Source organism: Pieris napi, chromosome 21 (assembly GCF_905475465.1).
Source record: "Pieris napi chromosome 21, ilPieNapi1.2, whole genome shotgun sequence".
NCBI classification, from domain to species: Eukaryota; Metazoa; Arthropoda; class Insecta; order Lepidoptera; family Pieridae; genus Pieris; species Pieris napi.
This window is the reverse complement of record NC_062254.1, coordinates 7,453,633-7,472,866: the sequence shown is the minus strand read 5'-3', so window position 1 is coordinate 7,472,866 and position 19,234 is coordinate 7,453,633. Positions and strand designations below refer to the sequence as shown.

Genomic DNA, 19,234 nt, shown 5'->3' with positions numbered 1-19,234 from the left:
TATATTGATTTAGATTATATTATTTAGTGAAACTGCGTAATTGTTATAACTAATTTATATAATATAACAACGGAGAGAAACGAATTATATTTTACGAAGTTAAGTAAATATTTAAACTTAAAGTTAGACTGTAAAAAGGGTTAAAAATGCATTTTTTTCGGAACATAAAACACCAAAAAATATCTATTAAAAATCACCGGAACTATTTTAGTCAGTTAAACCAGACGATATTATGGCGCCATATAAAAATAATAAACGGAAATAGCATTAAACGATGAATAAATCGATTACTTACTCTTAATGAGCACTTGGAGAGACTGGTTGTCCGGTGGTCCATTGTGTAGGTGGAACGGTATGACGGTAGTCAGATACTGAAAATTCAAAATGACACAATTTTACTAACTAATTTCCAGCACAGTTAGATTTTATTATGTAACTAGCTGACCCGGCGCACTTTGTTCCACCTTACAGTCTAATAATATCGTGTTAACTTTAGTTAGACTTAAGATTTCATTAGGTTAACATTAATACTAATTCTTTTTGCAAATATAGAAATGTTTTATTGCGTGCCATTGCGAAAGAAGAATGGCAGTTTTACACATTAGGCCTCTTCTCTCGAGCGCCAATATTGCGTTACTGCATGTCAAAGCACTTTCTGATATACAACATTTTTTTATGAGGTAACTTCGATCAAGATCAAACCATGCATCTCCTCATTCACCTCAAGATCGGAATTTCTTGAACTGACACGAATTCGACGTAAAAATGATGCGTAGTTTTGTCAACGGATGGCACCACATGCTGTTTGCATTCGTAAAATTAATTTACTCATTTATTGTTATTCGATAACTTATCCGATATTTTAGTACTTATTCTGCTATTCTGAGTTGAGAAGAATCCGCTAAAAAAGATATAACTAACATCGGTCCAGCCGTTCTCGAGTTATAAGTGTTGTAACAAACACGACTTTCTTTTATATATATAGATATCAGAATGTTTTCCGGTAGTCTAAAAGAAATCCCATTCTCCTTAATTTTTAATGTGTCAATAACCTCCTCCTTCACTGTTTTTAAGTTGATTAAGAATAAGAGACTAAGACTACTAATTAAATACTTAAATCTACTATATTCCCAGTAGCTAACTAGTACACTAGCATTTCTAACTTTTATAAAATAATAATATGCCATTTTGCGCCACTTTCAATAGAGATAGCGAACATTTATGTATGCAATTTTATGGGACACGGGGCAAAGGAAGTCATTTTAAAAAGGTGCTAAACTCCACCCGCCTGCAACGCCGGATTGCGTATGTGTTGCCGACCCTTGAACGAACAGTAAGCTCTTTTCTTAAATAGAATGATATGATATAATTTGGATGCCGTTATATCAATAACAATATCACTGATATCGCAAACCCAACATTGAATTCGGAATCAAAATCGTTATCTTGCTTAAGGTGAAAGTTTTTGACGTGATAACGTCTTTAAAATCGTTTTAGTCGGGTGACATGTTCAGAAACTTGTGTCACACCAAAACCTCACGAGCGCGATCGCAGGTATAACGAGAGAGAGACGGACCGATCTCCCGTCTCATCTCGAGCGCTGCCAGTCATTCCGTGAATGTATATCATAGTCGAATAAGTAAACTTGTCATTTTACACCCGAAATTTATCATCAAAAGTGTGAATAAAACGATAGATGTAATTTAAAATTTGAAAAAATTGTTATCTTCATTAATTCCTTACTTCCCAAAAACTTATACCACCAATAAGACGTTATCACGTAAACATCTCGATCGTAAACCTACTTTACAAACAACCAATATTTTTTTAATAGAGCCTTAAAATGCGTTTAGTAAAACAGAACATTTGTTAGCATGCAAGAAAGAAATAAATTTCATGTACTATAATCCGCAAAAAAAGGTGGGTACCTTCGATTCAGAGTTGATTCCCGGAGCAGGCGATCGTTGCGGGCCAATCCTCTTCTTCTTCTCGACGTGGTACTGTCTCCGCTTGTTCTGTACGGCCAGCAGAAGTGAAATGAACGTGTTCTTCAGCTCTTTCTCGTACTCTAGCTCATCCCGATGGGCCAGCTCCGCTATTAGAGTTTCGGAGAATTCACGAATAAGCACCTCTAGTTCCATGAATATCTCGTTGAGTTGAGCGAGGGAGAGATGACGGAGTTCTGAAATTTTATAATAGATTTAAGTGAGTACAATATAGTGTAGACGACTCATTGGTCTAGTGGTTAGTACCCCTGACTGCGAATCCATGGGTCCCGGGTTCGAGCCCCGGCTGAGACGAACATCGATGTGATGAGCATTTGGTGTTGTGTAGATCTTGGGTGTTTAAAAAATATGTATTTATATGTCTTTCTAATTATAATATGTATGTATATCCGTTACCTAGTACCCATAACACAAGCTTCACCAGCTTAGCATGGGACTAGTGCAATTGGTGTGAATTGTAAAGAAAAAAAGAATAAAACATCTCCGGTTTTATTAACAAACCAATTCGCGGTGTAACAAATTTTGTATAATAAAACTATATTTTATTTGATTTACAAAACCTTACCGACGTTCTCTCGTACATAAAAAAAATAGTGGCGCTACAACCTCATTAGGTCTTGGCATCAGATTTATGAATCTGTTTCATGATCATTTTTTAAATCTAATAGGCAAGCCTCCACCTACGACCTCAGGTATGAGAGTCGCACGCTGAAGCCACTAGGCCAACACTGCTCACACACACTCGTACATGGAATACAAAATCGAATGTGGATTTCAGGCCAATATAAGTCCACGGAGAAAAAAAGCATCGAATAAATTATATAAACTTAGCAAATTTTCAATGTGAAGGGCAACTATCTATACCCAGCCCTAGTTTTTCAAGCTGATATATAGCTTTCGTTAATGTTTAATAAAATAAGATACGCCTGCTGTAGTGTTAAGTTACAACCTGTTTCTCCCAATACCCGGACACCTGCTATCGTATTCGTAATCTAACACAATATCTCTTCAAAGCATTTAATTTGAAAATTATTGATTTCTCGAAGTTTGCATATATAAAATCAGTAGGGCTACAACCTTTTTGGTCTGGGCCTCAGCTTTGTGTATCTGTTTCGTCATTTGTTTTTTTGTAATAAAAGAAAGGGATCTTTTGTTTCTGACAACTTTTTGGGTCTACGACATTCCGGTTTTCTCAAGTTTTTTTCTTTACGAGCGCACATAGGCATATTAGAGAACCTAGTCAGCTTCCTTTTTTATCAATTAGGTATATTAAATATATTATGTCAATCAAATGGGACATTAAAAATATATTACTATATAATGATTTAGTTTATCAAACATATTTAGTACAAATGTCATGTATTTCTTCGGCATATCAGTTGTTCAATAATATAATTAATAATTACATCCACGTAGAATTCAACACGATATATAATTTGTATGTGGGAGAGTTACTATGAGGATACACTAATTGCATTCAATAATGGCCAAGTGGGTGGACAGTAGGAGATATATGATAAAGTTTACTCCTCCCTCAAAGGCCGGCAACGCACCCACCAAAAATGGGTTTCCATGAGCTGCGATGACTGCCCTTACCCCCGCGTACTCGATTGCCCGCTATTATGTTATATATATAAAAAGATCAATTCAACATAAGATCCTTCAAAAAAGACCGTACCAATTCTCAAAGGCAACGCACCTCGCAAACCCTCTGTCGTTAAGAGTATCCGTGGGGGGCGATATCACTTAACATCAGGTCGGCCTTCTGCCCCTTATTAAAAAAAACGTCTATAATAATTAAAGTAATATTAACACGTACTTAATATATGTCTCCTTTTAGAAGTTCGTATAATAAATTGAATTCAAAGAAATCAGTATCTCAAGTTACATGACGTGCTGAGCAAGTGATAAAGTTTAAAGTTTAGCGTGCCAGTCTTCTAGCTAAAGATATCGAATTACACAATCCTTATAAATGTGTGAGTTTCATTTTTTCAAGTCGAGAGAGTCACTAGTATTTTAAAGGTTGGTGTACTACAATATACCTCAAAAAGTGCGTGCGTTCAAAGTACACATGTCAGAAGTGAAACTTCTTCGGCAAACTAATTTTTAAGTCTTGTTCATATTTATACAAATCTAAAACTTTAGATTTCCGAGACTTTAGATTAAAAGTGTCGAAAATTAATACAAAAAATAAATTTAATTTATTAAATTTATTTCTTCGATAATAAAAATTTTAATTTACAATTTGTCATTTGAGATTTTACTTAATTATTTTGCATCTTAAGATATAAAATACTAATATTTCATAAACTCTCTCTCAATCGGTTTCAATCGCTCTCTCCCTTTTTTCGACAAAAAAGCTGCACATCTTCATGACGTTTTTTTAGAAATGTTATACACACAAGCATTAAATTTAACTTAACTTCCACACCTAGCCGGCATAACATTAATCATATTTTATCTAAAATCACAATACGGTGGCAAAAATAAAACCTATTTCGGAGCAAGTCTTTACAACAGCTTGCCTCCTGAGATACGGGAAATAGTAGCCTGCGAAGTTTTTTGGTAGATGGATTCTAATGTACGACGGTGGCGTGATATAATATGTCACTTTTAATTTTTTTTCTCATATAAAGGTGGGAACTGACCAAAGTTACGAGGTGTAATGTAATACGTTACACAGCGAGCATTCGTGCAGTCAGTACGTCGTGTTACGGGGAAACCAGCAAGCAACGAGCCGCTCGTTGCTCGCTTTGAGTGCTCCACCCGGCGGTCGGTTTTTCAGCGAATCTTTTGACTGTTACGCGGTTCAGTCAGTACGCGTCGCGAGTGATCATGATTATGATTTTCTATAAATTGTGTCTTTTTTTAAGTACTTTTGGTCCAATTAAATTCACTAGTTGTTCAAAATCGATCGGAGACATGCTTACAAAGTTTTTATACTATCCAGTAATTATTTGGTTTTTTAAAATAGCTATCAATGACAAACCACCACATACGCCTCTGTTTTTAAATAAGTTTGATGTCCAGTAACGTGTTTTCTTCTTCTTAATTTGGATGAAACAATAATAAAGTAGAATCAAAGACACCAACGCGTCCTCGATGTCGGCCATCTCGTGAACACTGGCAGCGAAAGCGGAGCACAGAGTTTTGACAAGCATGTTACGCCGATTTTAAAACACAGCGTAACATGCTCGATGCGTAACACGCTTATGCGAATGCTACATTACACCTCGTAACTTTGGTCAGTTCCCACCTTAAGTGACATGTATGTTTTAATGAGAATAAACTTCTTTAAACCTATCTAGAAAATAAGGATATCTAAAATGAGATTTTAGTCATATTCAAGCAACAGCATTACATCCGTACTTCATCGCTACGTTTAATAACAAAGACAACAAACTTCTTTAAAAATTGCGCAATTCAGGTTATTTATTAAATACTTGATAACGAATCGTATTTTAGATATTTAAATCCGTACGTGCATCAAAAAGACAGAACAGGTCATACATGGCAGGTATTAAATTAAATTTTATTAAAATAATGAATTACTATGTAATAAAGCCTTATTCTTAAAGGTCCATATATCACGTCATGATCGATGCAGCGTCGCGCAGATGATTGATAATTTGACCCGAATCTGTGTTGTTCATCTCGTTACGAGCTACATGGTCACGTACCAGTTCGTTATGGCTTTTAACTACCGAAGTTAAGAAGCTTTTTGTATTCAGTTAGAATATTACGTAAAATACGCTACAGCGCATAATGTTATAGCTGTGGTTTCTATGGTTTCTTTGTTATTACGTACGTTCGACTTGTTCACCAATGTTCTTTTTTACACGCTTTATATTAGCTTCACCTGTATGTATGTATGTATGTATGTAACCGACTCCTTCGGACTCGATTTTGACCCACTTTTACCGGATAGATTTAATTCAAACTTTGCGCACCTGTCAAAGATCGATGACAATGCAATAATCCGAAAAAAATAAAAAAATGTAACTAAAAAATAAATAATAAATAATAGTTAAAAAAAACTAAAAAACACGCTTTTAAAGCACATCAAACTAAAAAGTGAAAAATAATTCCTAATTTAGGCTGAAAATGGTAATCTCTGTCCCATATTTTTCGTCTATCGAGCAACCCACGCTTTTTCACAATAATACCAGTATTTTTTGTTCATTACCATTTTCATCCTAAATTAGGAATTATTTTTCACTTTTTAGTTTGATGTGCTTTAAAAGCGTGTTTTTTAGATTTTTTTAAACTATTATTTGAATATTTCATTTGGTGTACGATTTTTTTTATTGAGGGCAGACGTCAGGCACAGATTATATAAGTAATTTCGACGTGTGTTTTAGAGAAAAAGCGAAAAAAATACAAAAAAACATATGTGTGTACCTATGTACTGTAACACACGTTAGAAGTTAAACTTCTTTGGCGTAACAAGATAAAAATCTTTTTATCTTCTTACGCCAAAGATTTTATATCTTTCGCCTTATTCTACGTTTGTCGAAGAAACTACACTAGCTATAGAAAAAAAGTACCTTTTTAATACATTTAAATTTTTATTATAATTTATAACGCATTATCTAGTTAAATAAAGTTTAAATATCACAACAAAATTATTTCTACATAATTAAAGAAATTGCCATTTTTATTCTAAAATGTTGACTATTCAGGGTGTCGACTGTCGGTTTTTTGTGGCGGTGTGCGGGTGTCGGTTCTTTGTGACGGTGTGCGCGCGCATCGTAAAAATTTACTCTCATCATTTTTCCCTAACGCGCCAAAAGAAGTATAACTTCAAAATGCATCTGCCCCCATGACTGTATTTATTTGTTTTCCCACAAGAAAGGTTTACGGCCATTGTTCTTTACTATGAGGAAAATTCCGCAGTCGCGTGAGACCAAAACATATAGCATAACGCCAATGCAATAGACACGCGACAAGCTGTCAATTAACTCCATGCGGTTCACTAATTTGTGTGTTACATTTGATAATGAGAATCGATAATAATAAGCGATCCTGGTGGTCACTACCCGACGTGATTTAATGGGCTGTCAGCTATATTGTAAGAGCTAGAACCAAGTACTTCTGTGTCCTATTATTTAAAATTTGTATAACACAAAACTTAGCGATTAAAAAGAGTGGCGGAGAGTTTCTTGCCAGTTCTTCTTGCTCGCTCTACACCTTTGACTTGTAAATTTATAATTAATTTAACTTCTTTTCTGACGTTCATAAGTATACTTGTTAATTATGAATAAAGTTATTTTGACTTTGACTTTGAAAATTAGAAACAGGGGCAAACGATCATACGGGACGGCCATAATCTGCAGTCACCACAGCCCATTGTAGTGGGTACGTAACCGGCCTTTTGAGGAAGTAAACTCTTTTGCAGCGTAAATACATTTCCACCCAATAAAATAAGGGAACTAAATATAGCCAGATTTCGCTTCAGATTAGACTCGCAATACATGCAACACCTAACCATGTCTAGACAGTCAGTGTCTGAGTGGTTTAGGAGACGACTTGAGTGGCGGATGTTGTCTCTAAACCACTATAATTTCGAAGTTATTCACAATTTTTTAAGAAAATTTTATATAATTTCAACAGTATATAATTATAAACGGTATTTGCTTTTGCTAAGTATTTGTCACTTATAAAATCAGAGAAAGGTGAGATTGGTTTAGGAAAGCACTATTCACAGGTTAGGCATTTTGGCATCAATTCAATATAATTTCGTGGCAAGGCTAATATGGTTTGACATTTTCGCGGTTCCTGCCTTCCTGCTTAGTACTTATTGTCTTTGGTTTACACACCAAACACGGATATTCTGAATAAGTTATTTATTTATTTATTAACACTTTATGCATACAGAAATATAATACAATTGACATAATGGAGGCGCGGGATGTTACTTTATAAAACTTTATACCTATAAGCTAAATATTTGAATTGGTTATATAGTGGACTGTATTTTTTCTTATTGATACCTAATATGATTGCTCAATAATGGACAATGGGAAAAAGAAAGAAAGGATGTCGGCACAGTACCTTCAACCTCGTGGCTTCTTCTAGTGGCTTCTTTCCTTTGTTGTACACCAATGAACAATCACTTTCACAAATTATACTTAATCAAGTTAAAGTTAATTGAATTTGAGTATAGTTAAAGTTTATAATAAAAAAATTAAATGTTTAAAAGAAAAAGGAAGCGTTGCGAGCGTGCGGCGAATAATCAACCATAACGCGGGTCATCAAAATTGTCACTAATTAATTCTTATTAGAGACTCATCGACGTGCGCGCCACCTATAGCCCGTTCCGGAACTAGTACCGTCATAGGATTGGGACAAAATAGGTGGGTGATGAGAGATGCGTCTAGGAATTATTAGGATGGGTATATGTATTGAGCAACCATTATTTAAAATCAAAAATTATTATAAAAATAACAATCCGGCGCAACCATTCCCCCGGGTTTGAAGGGTTGCCTTCAAGAAAAACTAGAAAGTAAATGAATAGCGATATGAAAAGCGATCTAAAGAAAAGTTTATTAAAGTAACTAACTTAACTAACGACTTATACAAATGTAAACTAACTAACCTAACTAATGACCTATACAAATGTAACTATTCGCTAGGTAGGGGACAGAGACGTACAACAGGACGTAGATAGGTACCTGACGCCGTGCGAACGCGGACCACACGTGTAACACCGTTTGAACCAGGGAAAACTTCCTCCACTATTCCTAACGGCCAGTGGAGCGGCGGTGCATTGTCAACAATAACTATTACAACATCGCCGTTAGAAATTGGCTTAGCTGGCGTGTTCCACTTGTTCCGCATTTGCAATGTATGAAGGTAATCAGACTTCCAGCGCTTCCAGAAGGACTGCACTAGCTTGTCAACTAACTCATGACGCGAAAGCAAATGTAATCTATCTTCTTCGATTTCTCTAGCTGGTAGATACTTTAGCGGTGTTAAGTTTAAAAAGTGTGCGGGTGTTAACGCGAGAGGTTCCGATGGATCATTGGATAGCGTGCGACACAGTGGCCGCGAGTTCATCACTGCCTCGATCTGTGCAAGTACAGTGCTGAACTCCTCGAAAGTTAGAATTTGATCACCTATCACCCGGTATAAATGAGTTTTAAGGCTCTTAATATTGGTCTCCCAATTGCCACCAAAATGACTAGCAGCTGGAGTATTTAATGACCAATCAATGCGAGTTTCAGCTAATACGTGACCAAACTCAGAGTTAAAGTGTTTTGAAACTAAGAAGTCGTGTAACTCCGAAAGCGTGCGCTTTGCGCCTACGTAATTAGTGCCGTTATCTGAGTACACGCGAGCCACGGGACCACGGCGTGATAGAAAACGCTTAAAAGCTCCAAGGAAGCTAGCTGTGCTCAAATCACCTGCAACTTCTATGTGAACAGCGCGGGTGGTTAAAAGACATACGTATGCCTTGAACGATCGAATTCCGCGTCCACGCGAACTACTCACTTTAAAGGGACCCGCGTAATCAGTGCCAGTATGTACGAAGGGTTTAGCGACTGGTGTAACTCGGCAGGAGCGATGATCGGCCATTTCAGGAAAATTTGGTTTAGCGCGGAGTCGAAAACAGGGTAAACATTTGTGAACCCGGCTTCGAATTAAATTTCGAGCGGACAAAATCCAATATTTTTGACGCAGTATGGACATCAATAGCTCCGGACCTGCATGGCAATTCAATTTGTGATAGTAATCCACTATAAGATTCAAAATATGACCTTTCCGAGGAAGTATGAGTGGGTGCTTACTATCAAATTTTATATCGGCGTTACTCAACCGTCCTCCGACTCTAAGAAGTTTGTTCTGAAGGAATGGCTTGAGGCGCTGAAAAGCAGGGGTACATCGCTTGCCTGTACGTAAGCTAGCGATTTCGTTGAAGAAGTGGGACCGTTGAAGGTCACTCAGTATTAAATTCTCAGCGTAATCTAAATCCGCTGCGATTATAGTACTACGCCGAGGCAATAATTTAACAAAGCGACAGATATAAACGACAATGCGTAAAAGCTTTGACCATGATGAAAAACGATTTGCAAGCGTAATTAAAAAACTTTTCTCAACCTTTTCACAGTCTTCAGCAGTGAAAAGAGTTACATGCTTCTTTACTTCTGGAGGCTGAGACACAGTAGATGGATTAAAATCCGTAACAGGCCAAAAACTTGGATCTGATAGAATCCATTGAGGACCGCAGAACCAAAGCGGATGATCAATGATTTGTGCGGGACTAAGGCCACGAGATAAACAATCAGCGGGGTTTTCATGGCCAGCGATGTGATAAAATGTTTGCGGTGGAAATTCATTCTGAATCTTAGAGACTCTATTAGCAACGAAAGTATCCCAACGATGGGGCGAAGAATGCACCCAACAAAGAGCTACAGTCGAGTCTGAGAATGCGAAAACACGATCTATATTAATGCGATTGTTACAAGCATTAATTACATTAGCAATTAAGTTGCTTAAGACTAATATTGCACAAAGCTCGAGACGTGCTAGCGAAACCACCTTACGAGGTGACACTTTAGATTTAGCGCTTATCAGACTAAATGAGTTTTTGCGAAGACCTTGACTGTCTCTTACATGAAAGTACACAACTCCTCCGTAGGCCCTTTCACTTGCGTCCGCGAAGCCCACAACGGTTACAACATCACCGGGCGCGATGCCAACATGTCGTGGAATTTTAATTTTTCCAAGAAGAGGAAGTTCCTCCTTAAAACGGGACCACTGTTGAATGATGTGGTCGGGTGGTATATCATCCCAATCACATTCACACAACCAAAGTTGTTTTATGAGAAGTTTTGCGTATAAGACCACTGGTGCAACAAATCCCATGACGTCCCATATCCTAGCGACACACGACAGAATAGTACGCTTTGTACATGATTCAGCGGTTGTACAGATTTTAAGACTAAAATTATCTGTTGCGGGTGACCAGCATAGTCCTAGTACCTTATGCGAATCAGAGTCATCAAACTCCTTTACAGCAGAGAGACGATGCGACGGCGTAATAGAATCCAAGACTCTTTGTGAATTGCTTGTCCATTTAACAAGATCAAATTGTCCGGCTTTCATCAAAGCGATTACTTCCGCAGCGGTGGAAATAGCCTCATCTTCGTTGTCAATGCTGTAGACAAAATCGTCCATATACAAACCAGTGTTGACTGTTTGCTGTGCTCGCGGATAAGAAGCACCTTCATCCAAAACTAGTTGCTTTATGGTACGAAGAGCGTGAAACGGGCTAGACTTCAGTCCGAAACAAACGCGGTTAAATTCATAAACCTTCAAGGGTTCTTGCGGCGAAAAACGATACAGAATGCGTTGGAACCTTCGGTCACATGGCCGAACTCCAATGCAAAGAAACATTTGACGAATGTCAGCGGAGAGAGCGATACGAAATAAGCGAAAATTAACAATAATATGAAATAAGTTTCCTTGCAGATTTTGCCCATTATATAAAATGTCATTAAGCGAGATTTGGGAACTGGACTTTGAACTACCGTCCAGGACGATGCGTAATTTAGAAGTAAGTTTATCTTCTCTTATTATACCATGGTGAGGTATTGTATATGAGGGTAAATTCCGAGTTTCTTCAGTGTCTAGAGGAGCGGGAGAAATATAACCCTTATTTAAATATTCACTAATCACGTTATCATACGCCTCCTTTAATTTAGGTGATGCCTGCATTTTACGTTCTAAACAAAGAAAGCGATTTTTAGATTTCTTAAACGAATCACCTAATGAAAATACATCCCCTTTAAATGGTAGCGCGACCATGTATCGACCATCCGTATCACAGGTAGTCGTGCTGCTATAGATATCTTCACACGCCTTATCATCTGGACTCAATAGTTGCGGGGCGCTTACTTCTTCTATCTGCCAGAATTTACGTACAGCAGCGTCAAGCGGGTCTGTAGCACAACAATATGAGACAGACGCGTGATCATCAACTAGAGCAGGAGCAGAGCCGACAATAACATAACCTAACACGGTTTCTAAAGCGAGCGGTGAGAGACAATCAGACTGACCTTGAACTTTACGGGATAAGAGAAGGTGAGGAAAGATTGATGCTCCAATCAACAAATCAATATCTCCAGGGGCAGCGTAGGTATCGTCAGCTAAAGGTAAATTATTAAAATTGATCAACGACGAAATGTCCACAGACACAGTGGGCAAGCGCTCCGTGACCTTGTCGACTACGAGCGAGTCCATGCTAAAACACACACTGAGATCAAAGCGGGAGAAGAATTTCACCGAAACCGAACTTAGAATTGGCTTAGTAGTGCCTCCAATCCCTTTAACCACTGAACATGAGGGTTTCTGGTTTGTCTCTAAACCCAACCGCTGGCATAAGCTGCGACTGGCGAAATTACTTTGCGAGGCACTGTCCAATAAAGCGCGCACGTTATGTTCCCTACCTTGCGAATCGAAAACAACAACGCGTGCGGAAGCGAGTAACACCGTAGTAGGTGCGCGGGAAGCATTACAATGAGATAAGGAACACAATGTGACGTCATGGGGTTGCGTGGGTATCACCGAAGTTCGCCCTTTATTAGCTGTACTGCTGTCAATCGGAGGCAAATAGGGCTTAAGCCTCCGCGGCGTATCCTTATCAGTTTTATTAGCACTACAGCTGTACAGTGAAACTAAGCTCTTGACGCGGCTGTAAAGCCGCTCGAATGCAATTAAACTTTTAAATTCCGGAGTCGCCTTAGGATTTAAAAATAACAAGCGATTATTATAATCATCTAAGATTTTAATAAAGTCTGAGCGTAACGTTTCAATATTACTACTCGCGTCGAGAAAGTTTTCCCTCATCAAAGGGTCACAATCCGCATCTTTAGATAGGTCAAATACCTCTTGTAAATAAATGAATATTGTATTCCGTTTTTGTTCTAATAATATGAGTTGTATATCTACAGCTAGATCTGTAGATTCCGAAAGCTTATCACTCTTCGGCATTTTTAATTTAAAATAGCGGTAAAATTATAGTTATTCAATATAATAGAATAGAAAAGCAATTAAGAATAATTAGGTATAAAGTTTACTGAAGTGCAAATATGTTGCAGTGACCGACAAACTATGCCAAGGTCACGCGTACGTTTAACAAAGCGATGCAAGTAATGATCGAAATGTTATAAGCATAACATTACAATTGCTTAGCTAAATTATTATACTAAGCGAAAATAAGCGGAGCGTAGGTAAAAACTATAAGCTAAGAAATATATCTCGGCTCGTTTGGACCAACTTTTAATGGAGGCGCGGGATGTTACTTTATAAAACTTTATACCTATAAGCTAAATATTTGAATTGGTTATATAGTGGACTGTATTTTTTCTTATTGATACCTAATATGATTGCTCAATAATGGACAATGGGAAAAAGAAAGAAAGGATGTCGGCACAGTACCTTCAACCTCGTGGCTTCTTCTAGTGGCTTCTTTCCTTTGTTGTACACCAATGAACAATCACTTTCACAAATTATACTTAATCAAGTTAAAGTTAATTGAATTTGAGTATAGTTAAAGTTTATAATAAAAAAATTAAATGTTTAAAAGAAAAAGGAAGCGTTGCGAGCGTGCGGCGAATAATCAACCATAACGCGGGTCATCAAAATTGTCACTAATTAATTCTTATTAGAGACTCATCGACGTGCGCGCCACCTATAGCCCGTTCCGGAACTAGTACCGTCATAGGATTGGGACAAAATAGGTGGGTGATGAGAGATGCGTCTAGGAATTATTAGGATGGGTATATGTATTGAGCAACCATTATTTAAAATCAAAAATTATTATAAAAATAACAATCCGGCGCAACCACATAATTAAATGAATAGGAGGGTAACTGGCGGCCTTATCGCTTTCGAGCGATCTCTTCCAGGCAACCACTGTGAGAAAAAAGGAATTAAACGAACTGATGTGGTCTCTGGCAGAATGACATACATACATGACATACAGTATAATGCTGAGCCAGGGCCAGTTACAACCACAACACACACACACACACACATTACACACTTAAAATGTACCTTATTCCTTTTTTTATACTTTTTTTTCTATTAATATTATGTTGTGTGTTTCTATGTGATTGTTACGTTAGTATTAAATGTTATGTCTGTCAAATTAGAAAAGGTAAGCACGAAGTGCAAAAATACATATGGTATTTAAAAGACATATGGTTATTAAGACATAACTAATGGAATAAAACAAAGAAATATGTAAACAGTGATCAGGACAGGACACATATTTAAAAAAAAGTTATATTTATATGAGTGTCATAAGACATATTTACTGAATAGTCTTATATATTCTATATCTGTTACATAACCTTGAAGGGCCGTATTTTTTTTTTTTTTTTTTTTTTTGAAAGGGATCTCGCTGTTGGCCTTTAGGGCCTTGACAGCTCAGCTCGGGCTGTGAAGGGCCGTAAGCATTGTAATGCGCAGATATACTAGCGACACCTATAATCCTTGGTAACAAATCAATACGAAGTTGTAATACTTTGAAACTCGCTAACGCTTATTCCAGCCGCTAAGGGGCCGTTCAAGTATTACGTAAGCAGATTTACTGCAATTTATTCCCCCCCTCCTCTTGTCAGCAAAAGTAACCAAACCTCCCAAAAATAACAGTACAAAAACGTATTAATTTTCTGTAGGAATCCTCTAAAATCCATTTTGTTTTAAGCATAGACAATAACTGTAGACGAAATCTCCAAATAAGAAAATCAAAACCCCCTTTCCCCCCTATAGTGCTTATATAGACAAAAGACATATACAACTTCTCGACCTTAGCCACTTGGGCCTTTGGCCAGTGGTTCGATTGGTCGGAACACACAAATTTCAAGTGAAAAGCACTAAAATTTCAGATAACTAAAGAGTAATCTTGCGTTGATTGAATGGCAACGTTTGGGAGAAACAAATGAATCATTTAAATGAACTACTCACTGTCTTCATAAAGAGGAGAGTTGAGAACTTCTTTCCCCTTTTCCAAAGCTTCGTTGTACTCGATTATATTGTCTCCCTCAGATGACGGAGTATCTTGCATCATATCATCTATTTCTTGGATCACCTGAAATTAAAAATGATATTCCTAAATTCATTAAATATTTTATTTTAAGATTAATTTATACACGGTACACAAGGACTAAATTATATGAATTTCAATGAGGCTTACAGACTCAAAGTATTAAATATTTTATAAACAGTATATAGTACACTATAACAGTAATTCCATGTCTTTTAAGTTTTACACTAGTACTCGACCTCCGACGGAATGAAGGCCTCTTCCAGATTCTTCCATTTGTCTCTATTTGTTGCGACAATTTTCCAGTTTTTTCCTGCTATCTCTTTTATTTCATCTTCCCAAGTCTTTGGTGGGCATCCTCTCTTTCTTTTTCCCACTGGGCCCTTCCAAGTAAGGGTCTTTTTGACCCATCTGCCATCACAAATGCGGCCAATGTGACCGGCCCATTTCCATTTTAGCCTTGTTGTATATGTAACAACGTCTTATATTTTTTATTTAAAAAAAATAAATAAAAAAAATGTTTTATATACAGTCAGGTATAAATCTAAAAGATACCTACTTATAAGAATAAGGACGGTAAGGTTTCGAGTTTAAGACTGCAAGACATTTTTGGATCATAAGTGTAAAAAACGTTACCCACATGAATATATTTACAATAACGTTACCTCATCAGCAGTTTTAACGGGACACTCATGGTCCTGATGCAGGCCGCCCAAGATAAGCGCGTGCATGTCCAGATCTGAAGCTACTGCCTCATCTTCGGAGCTATGGATCTCATCGTCCGGGGTCATGGTGCTCTACCAAAATATAACAGTTTATTTATTTTATTTATTCACACTTCGTTGTATTAAAAAAACACAAATAACACAATACATAAAAATGTTAAGGGATGCAACGGGCGGCCTTATCGCTAACAAGCGATCTCTTCCAGGCAACCCTAGTAAGGGAAAAACTAAAAAAAAAGATGAGTATAGTGCAAGAAGTACATAACCAAATGTTATATAAAAACATTATAGAACCTTAATCTAAAGGAATACAAAAAAATATTAATAACAATCTAAAAAGCTAATCTCACGGATTTATGAATGGCAATACAAGAACTACACAAGTCACGATTGATCAGGATAGGATAAGGTTAAGAAATGTTTATGTAGAAGAGTTTAAAAAGATGTTAGGGAGGTAGTCAATCGTATGGAGTCGGGCAGCCACAACTTAATGACGGAGATCCTAAATGAATTGCCTATGAAGCCTGAAAGATGTGCTGTGGGATGGAATTTCCAATAAACATCTATTTATACCAGCTATTTGCTTAGAATCAGAATACTCTATTTAATTTACTGTAATAATTATGAATTCATTTTACGAAAGGTGCCACTTAAATATATTATGCCCCAATAGTTAAGGACTGGTTTAAGAAAGTGGTCGCAAAGACTTTTTCTAGCATTCGAAGCTCTGCGGTGACATAGCGAACTATTTATGAAATTTTGGATCTGTATCCAAAAATACAACCAAAAATAACAATTTAATTATAAGCATTAAAGGTACACTGCCACAGGAACCAAACTTTTTAAATTTATTTTAATTTTCTATATTTTATCTATTTTTAATTGTTACTATATAGTAGGTGTTGGCTTGTAGCTTCAGCGTGTGACTCTTATCCCTGAGGACGTAGGTTCGATCCCCGGCTGTGCACCAATGTACTTTCTTTCTATGTTAAATGCGCATTTAACATCCGCTCGAACGGTGATGTAACCGCTTTAGACCCAAAAAGTCGCCAGCGTATGTCAGGCACAAAAGGCTGATCACCTAATTGCCTTTTAGATTGACGAATGATCATGAAACAGATACAGAAAGCTGAGGTCCAAACCTAAAAAGGTTGTAGCCCCACTGATGTTTTTATGTAGGTTTATATGTATCGATATAATATATTTATATGTATTTTTTTTAATATCGATATATACCTATGTATTTTTAGTTTTTGAAAGTTAGTGTTGTGCTTTTAATAAGGTTTAAGCTGTTAGATAGTGTTGCGCTTTGATGTTTTTGTAGACGGCAGACCTATTAAAAGTCACGCCTTAGTCAGCCTCTTTGTAGGGTTTATTAAAAAAATATATCGGCCACAACAGGCTGATCACCTTATGAATTTAATCAATACTTCGGGTTTTCGTTTTCCTCTTACTGCAAAACCGTAAAATATTTTCGTGTCGAATAATGCGTTCCTGAAATAGAGTATATGATTCACGGGCACACGGCCGAACTCATTTCGCCGCGTAATTTTGTGTAAGGTCACACGAATTGTTACAGTGACTGTCAACTGTTTATTACTATGTACACAATGTATATATACATACTGCTACGGCAAGTAATCTTGGATAAGCTCGATTTTCAGTTCTGGGGTCATGCGATCTTACTTTGGCTGTGCAATATAAATTCTTTAATTTTTGAACGACACCGAGCAGGCTGCAGGTTTACTTTGAATAAAATGATAACCGCCACCCATGGACAACTGCAACGCCGGATGCTAAGTGCTATGCTCTTTTCTTAAAGCCCCTTAGTCGTGTCTGTTCAGAAATTCCTCTAAAAGGTGGTGAGTGGCAGAAAGTATGTTGTAGACGACCAAGCGATGGTGCCCGAAGGCCGAGATGGAAAGGATGGAATTTTGCATTCTTCTTCGACGTTCGATGATGGAATTCAACCGCAGGTTGTCCGAACAATTCTTCAGAGTACTCCCCATGATAAAGGAGTAGAAGATGCTGAGGGAACCTACAGCTACACAAAGCCAAAGGATCAAGTCGATCGAAAAGAGCAGGGTCGTCGACGATTCGAGCCCACTGTTGGATGCGATCAAATGTAAGGAGCTGGCACTGGGGACCGTCCAGAGGTGAGATCAGTACTCCATGTAGAGAATTTGGGCTTATTCTTTCATTGCATAATAGACACATGCTTGTACGGAGAAATATCGGCATGTCTTATACCCAAAATCGTGTATAATGGGATTGATAAAACATACACAGTAATATGTCAACCCCACATCTTATTGCAGTGTTACATTAATTAGGGAGCGTTGCCGGTTTTGTACAAGAGTGGTAGTTTCTCCAAAAGTAAGCTAGTTTCTTAAACCTCATTACTTTTGTTAATGCGTGCAAACGCTATTTATATAAAAAGATTATTATCATTTAATTTATACAATTTCAAAATTATGTAAAGTGTGTCCAAGTAACTCCGGTAGCTTAGCTCGCAATATGAAAGATATATGGGTTGATTCATACCGATTTCATTTAGACGTAGTGTTTAACTTATTGATTTGGAGTTTCCCAAAGTGCGCTTATCGATTTTTCTTTAAAGTGTAATGAATCTGGCTACACTAGTCTATATAAACAAAAATTGAATCGCAAAATATGTTACTAAGCCGAATAGACCTTTGAAGTTTCATAGCAAAATGTTCCGTATGTTGGTATGTAGCTACTAAAAAGGTAGGCTGAATAAAAGCGATATTAAGGCGAAACAAGGTTTGCTTATATAATACTTTGTTAGTTTTATATAATTATCTTCTAAATTTACTTAAAGTAATTTATATCTCAGCTCAGGTCACATTTAAAATTGTACCTGTTTTCTCTGTCTCCATTGGAGATTGTATTGCTGTTTCAGTTGAACATTTTTTTATAATAATAAAAAACAACGTAATAAAGAAATACTTAACTTATTTATTTAAAGGTTTTGAGTTTCGACCTGTGTTCTACACAAATTTTAATTCAAATAAATATATCATGCTAATATCATGTTTAATATATTACCTTCTTATCACTTAGATTTAATGTTGGAATGTGCATTTTCCGTGAAAAGGACTTGGTCCAATCTATCGGCAGGATGTTCCCGAAATTCCCAGTAATAGTCCACCACATCCTGTAACAAGATAAATCAAACTATTAATTAAAAACATCGTAAATTACAATATAAAACTTTCCCAAGAGCGACTTAAATCTCGGCTAATTTAAATCTTGTCTGATCTCTTAAATAGATTGTGAAGCTGACACGGCGTATTAGTTTATTTATATCCGAAAGAAAAATGACCACGTTATGATTAACGATAAAAATAGTTTCGAAACTGTCATATATACATTTTTTGTAACTATTTTTTTATGTTTTAACGTTTTGTGTAACTGTTCTATGAGTT

At 36.8% G+C, this 19,234-nt stretch overlaps 1 protein-coding gene across 1 annotated transcript in view; it reads right to left on the bottom strand.

The window, feature by feature from the left end:
• LOC125060175 (fasciculation and elongation protein zeta-2) overlaps positions 1-19,234 on the bottom strand; it is a 63,096-nt gene that overhangs the window by 1,675 nt on the left and 42,187 nt on the right. The window contains exons 2-6 of the mRNA XM_047664942.1: positions 18,855-18,963; positions 15,726-15,857; positions 14,982-15,105; positions 1,929-2,182; positions 296-371 (exon numbers count right to left, since the gene is read on the bottom strand). Coding sequence (XP_047520898.1) covers positions 296-371; positions 1,929-2,182; positions 14,982-15,105; positions 15,726-15,857; positions 18,855-18,963 — 695 coding nt within the window. The remainder of the gene's footprint in view (positions 1-295; positions 372-1,928; positions 2,183-14,981; positions 15,106-15,725; positions 15,858-18,854; positions 18,964-19,234) is intronic.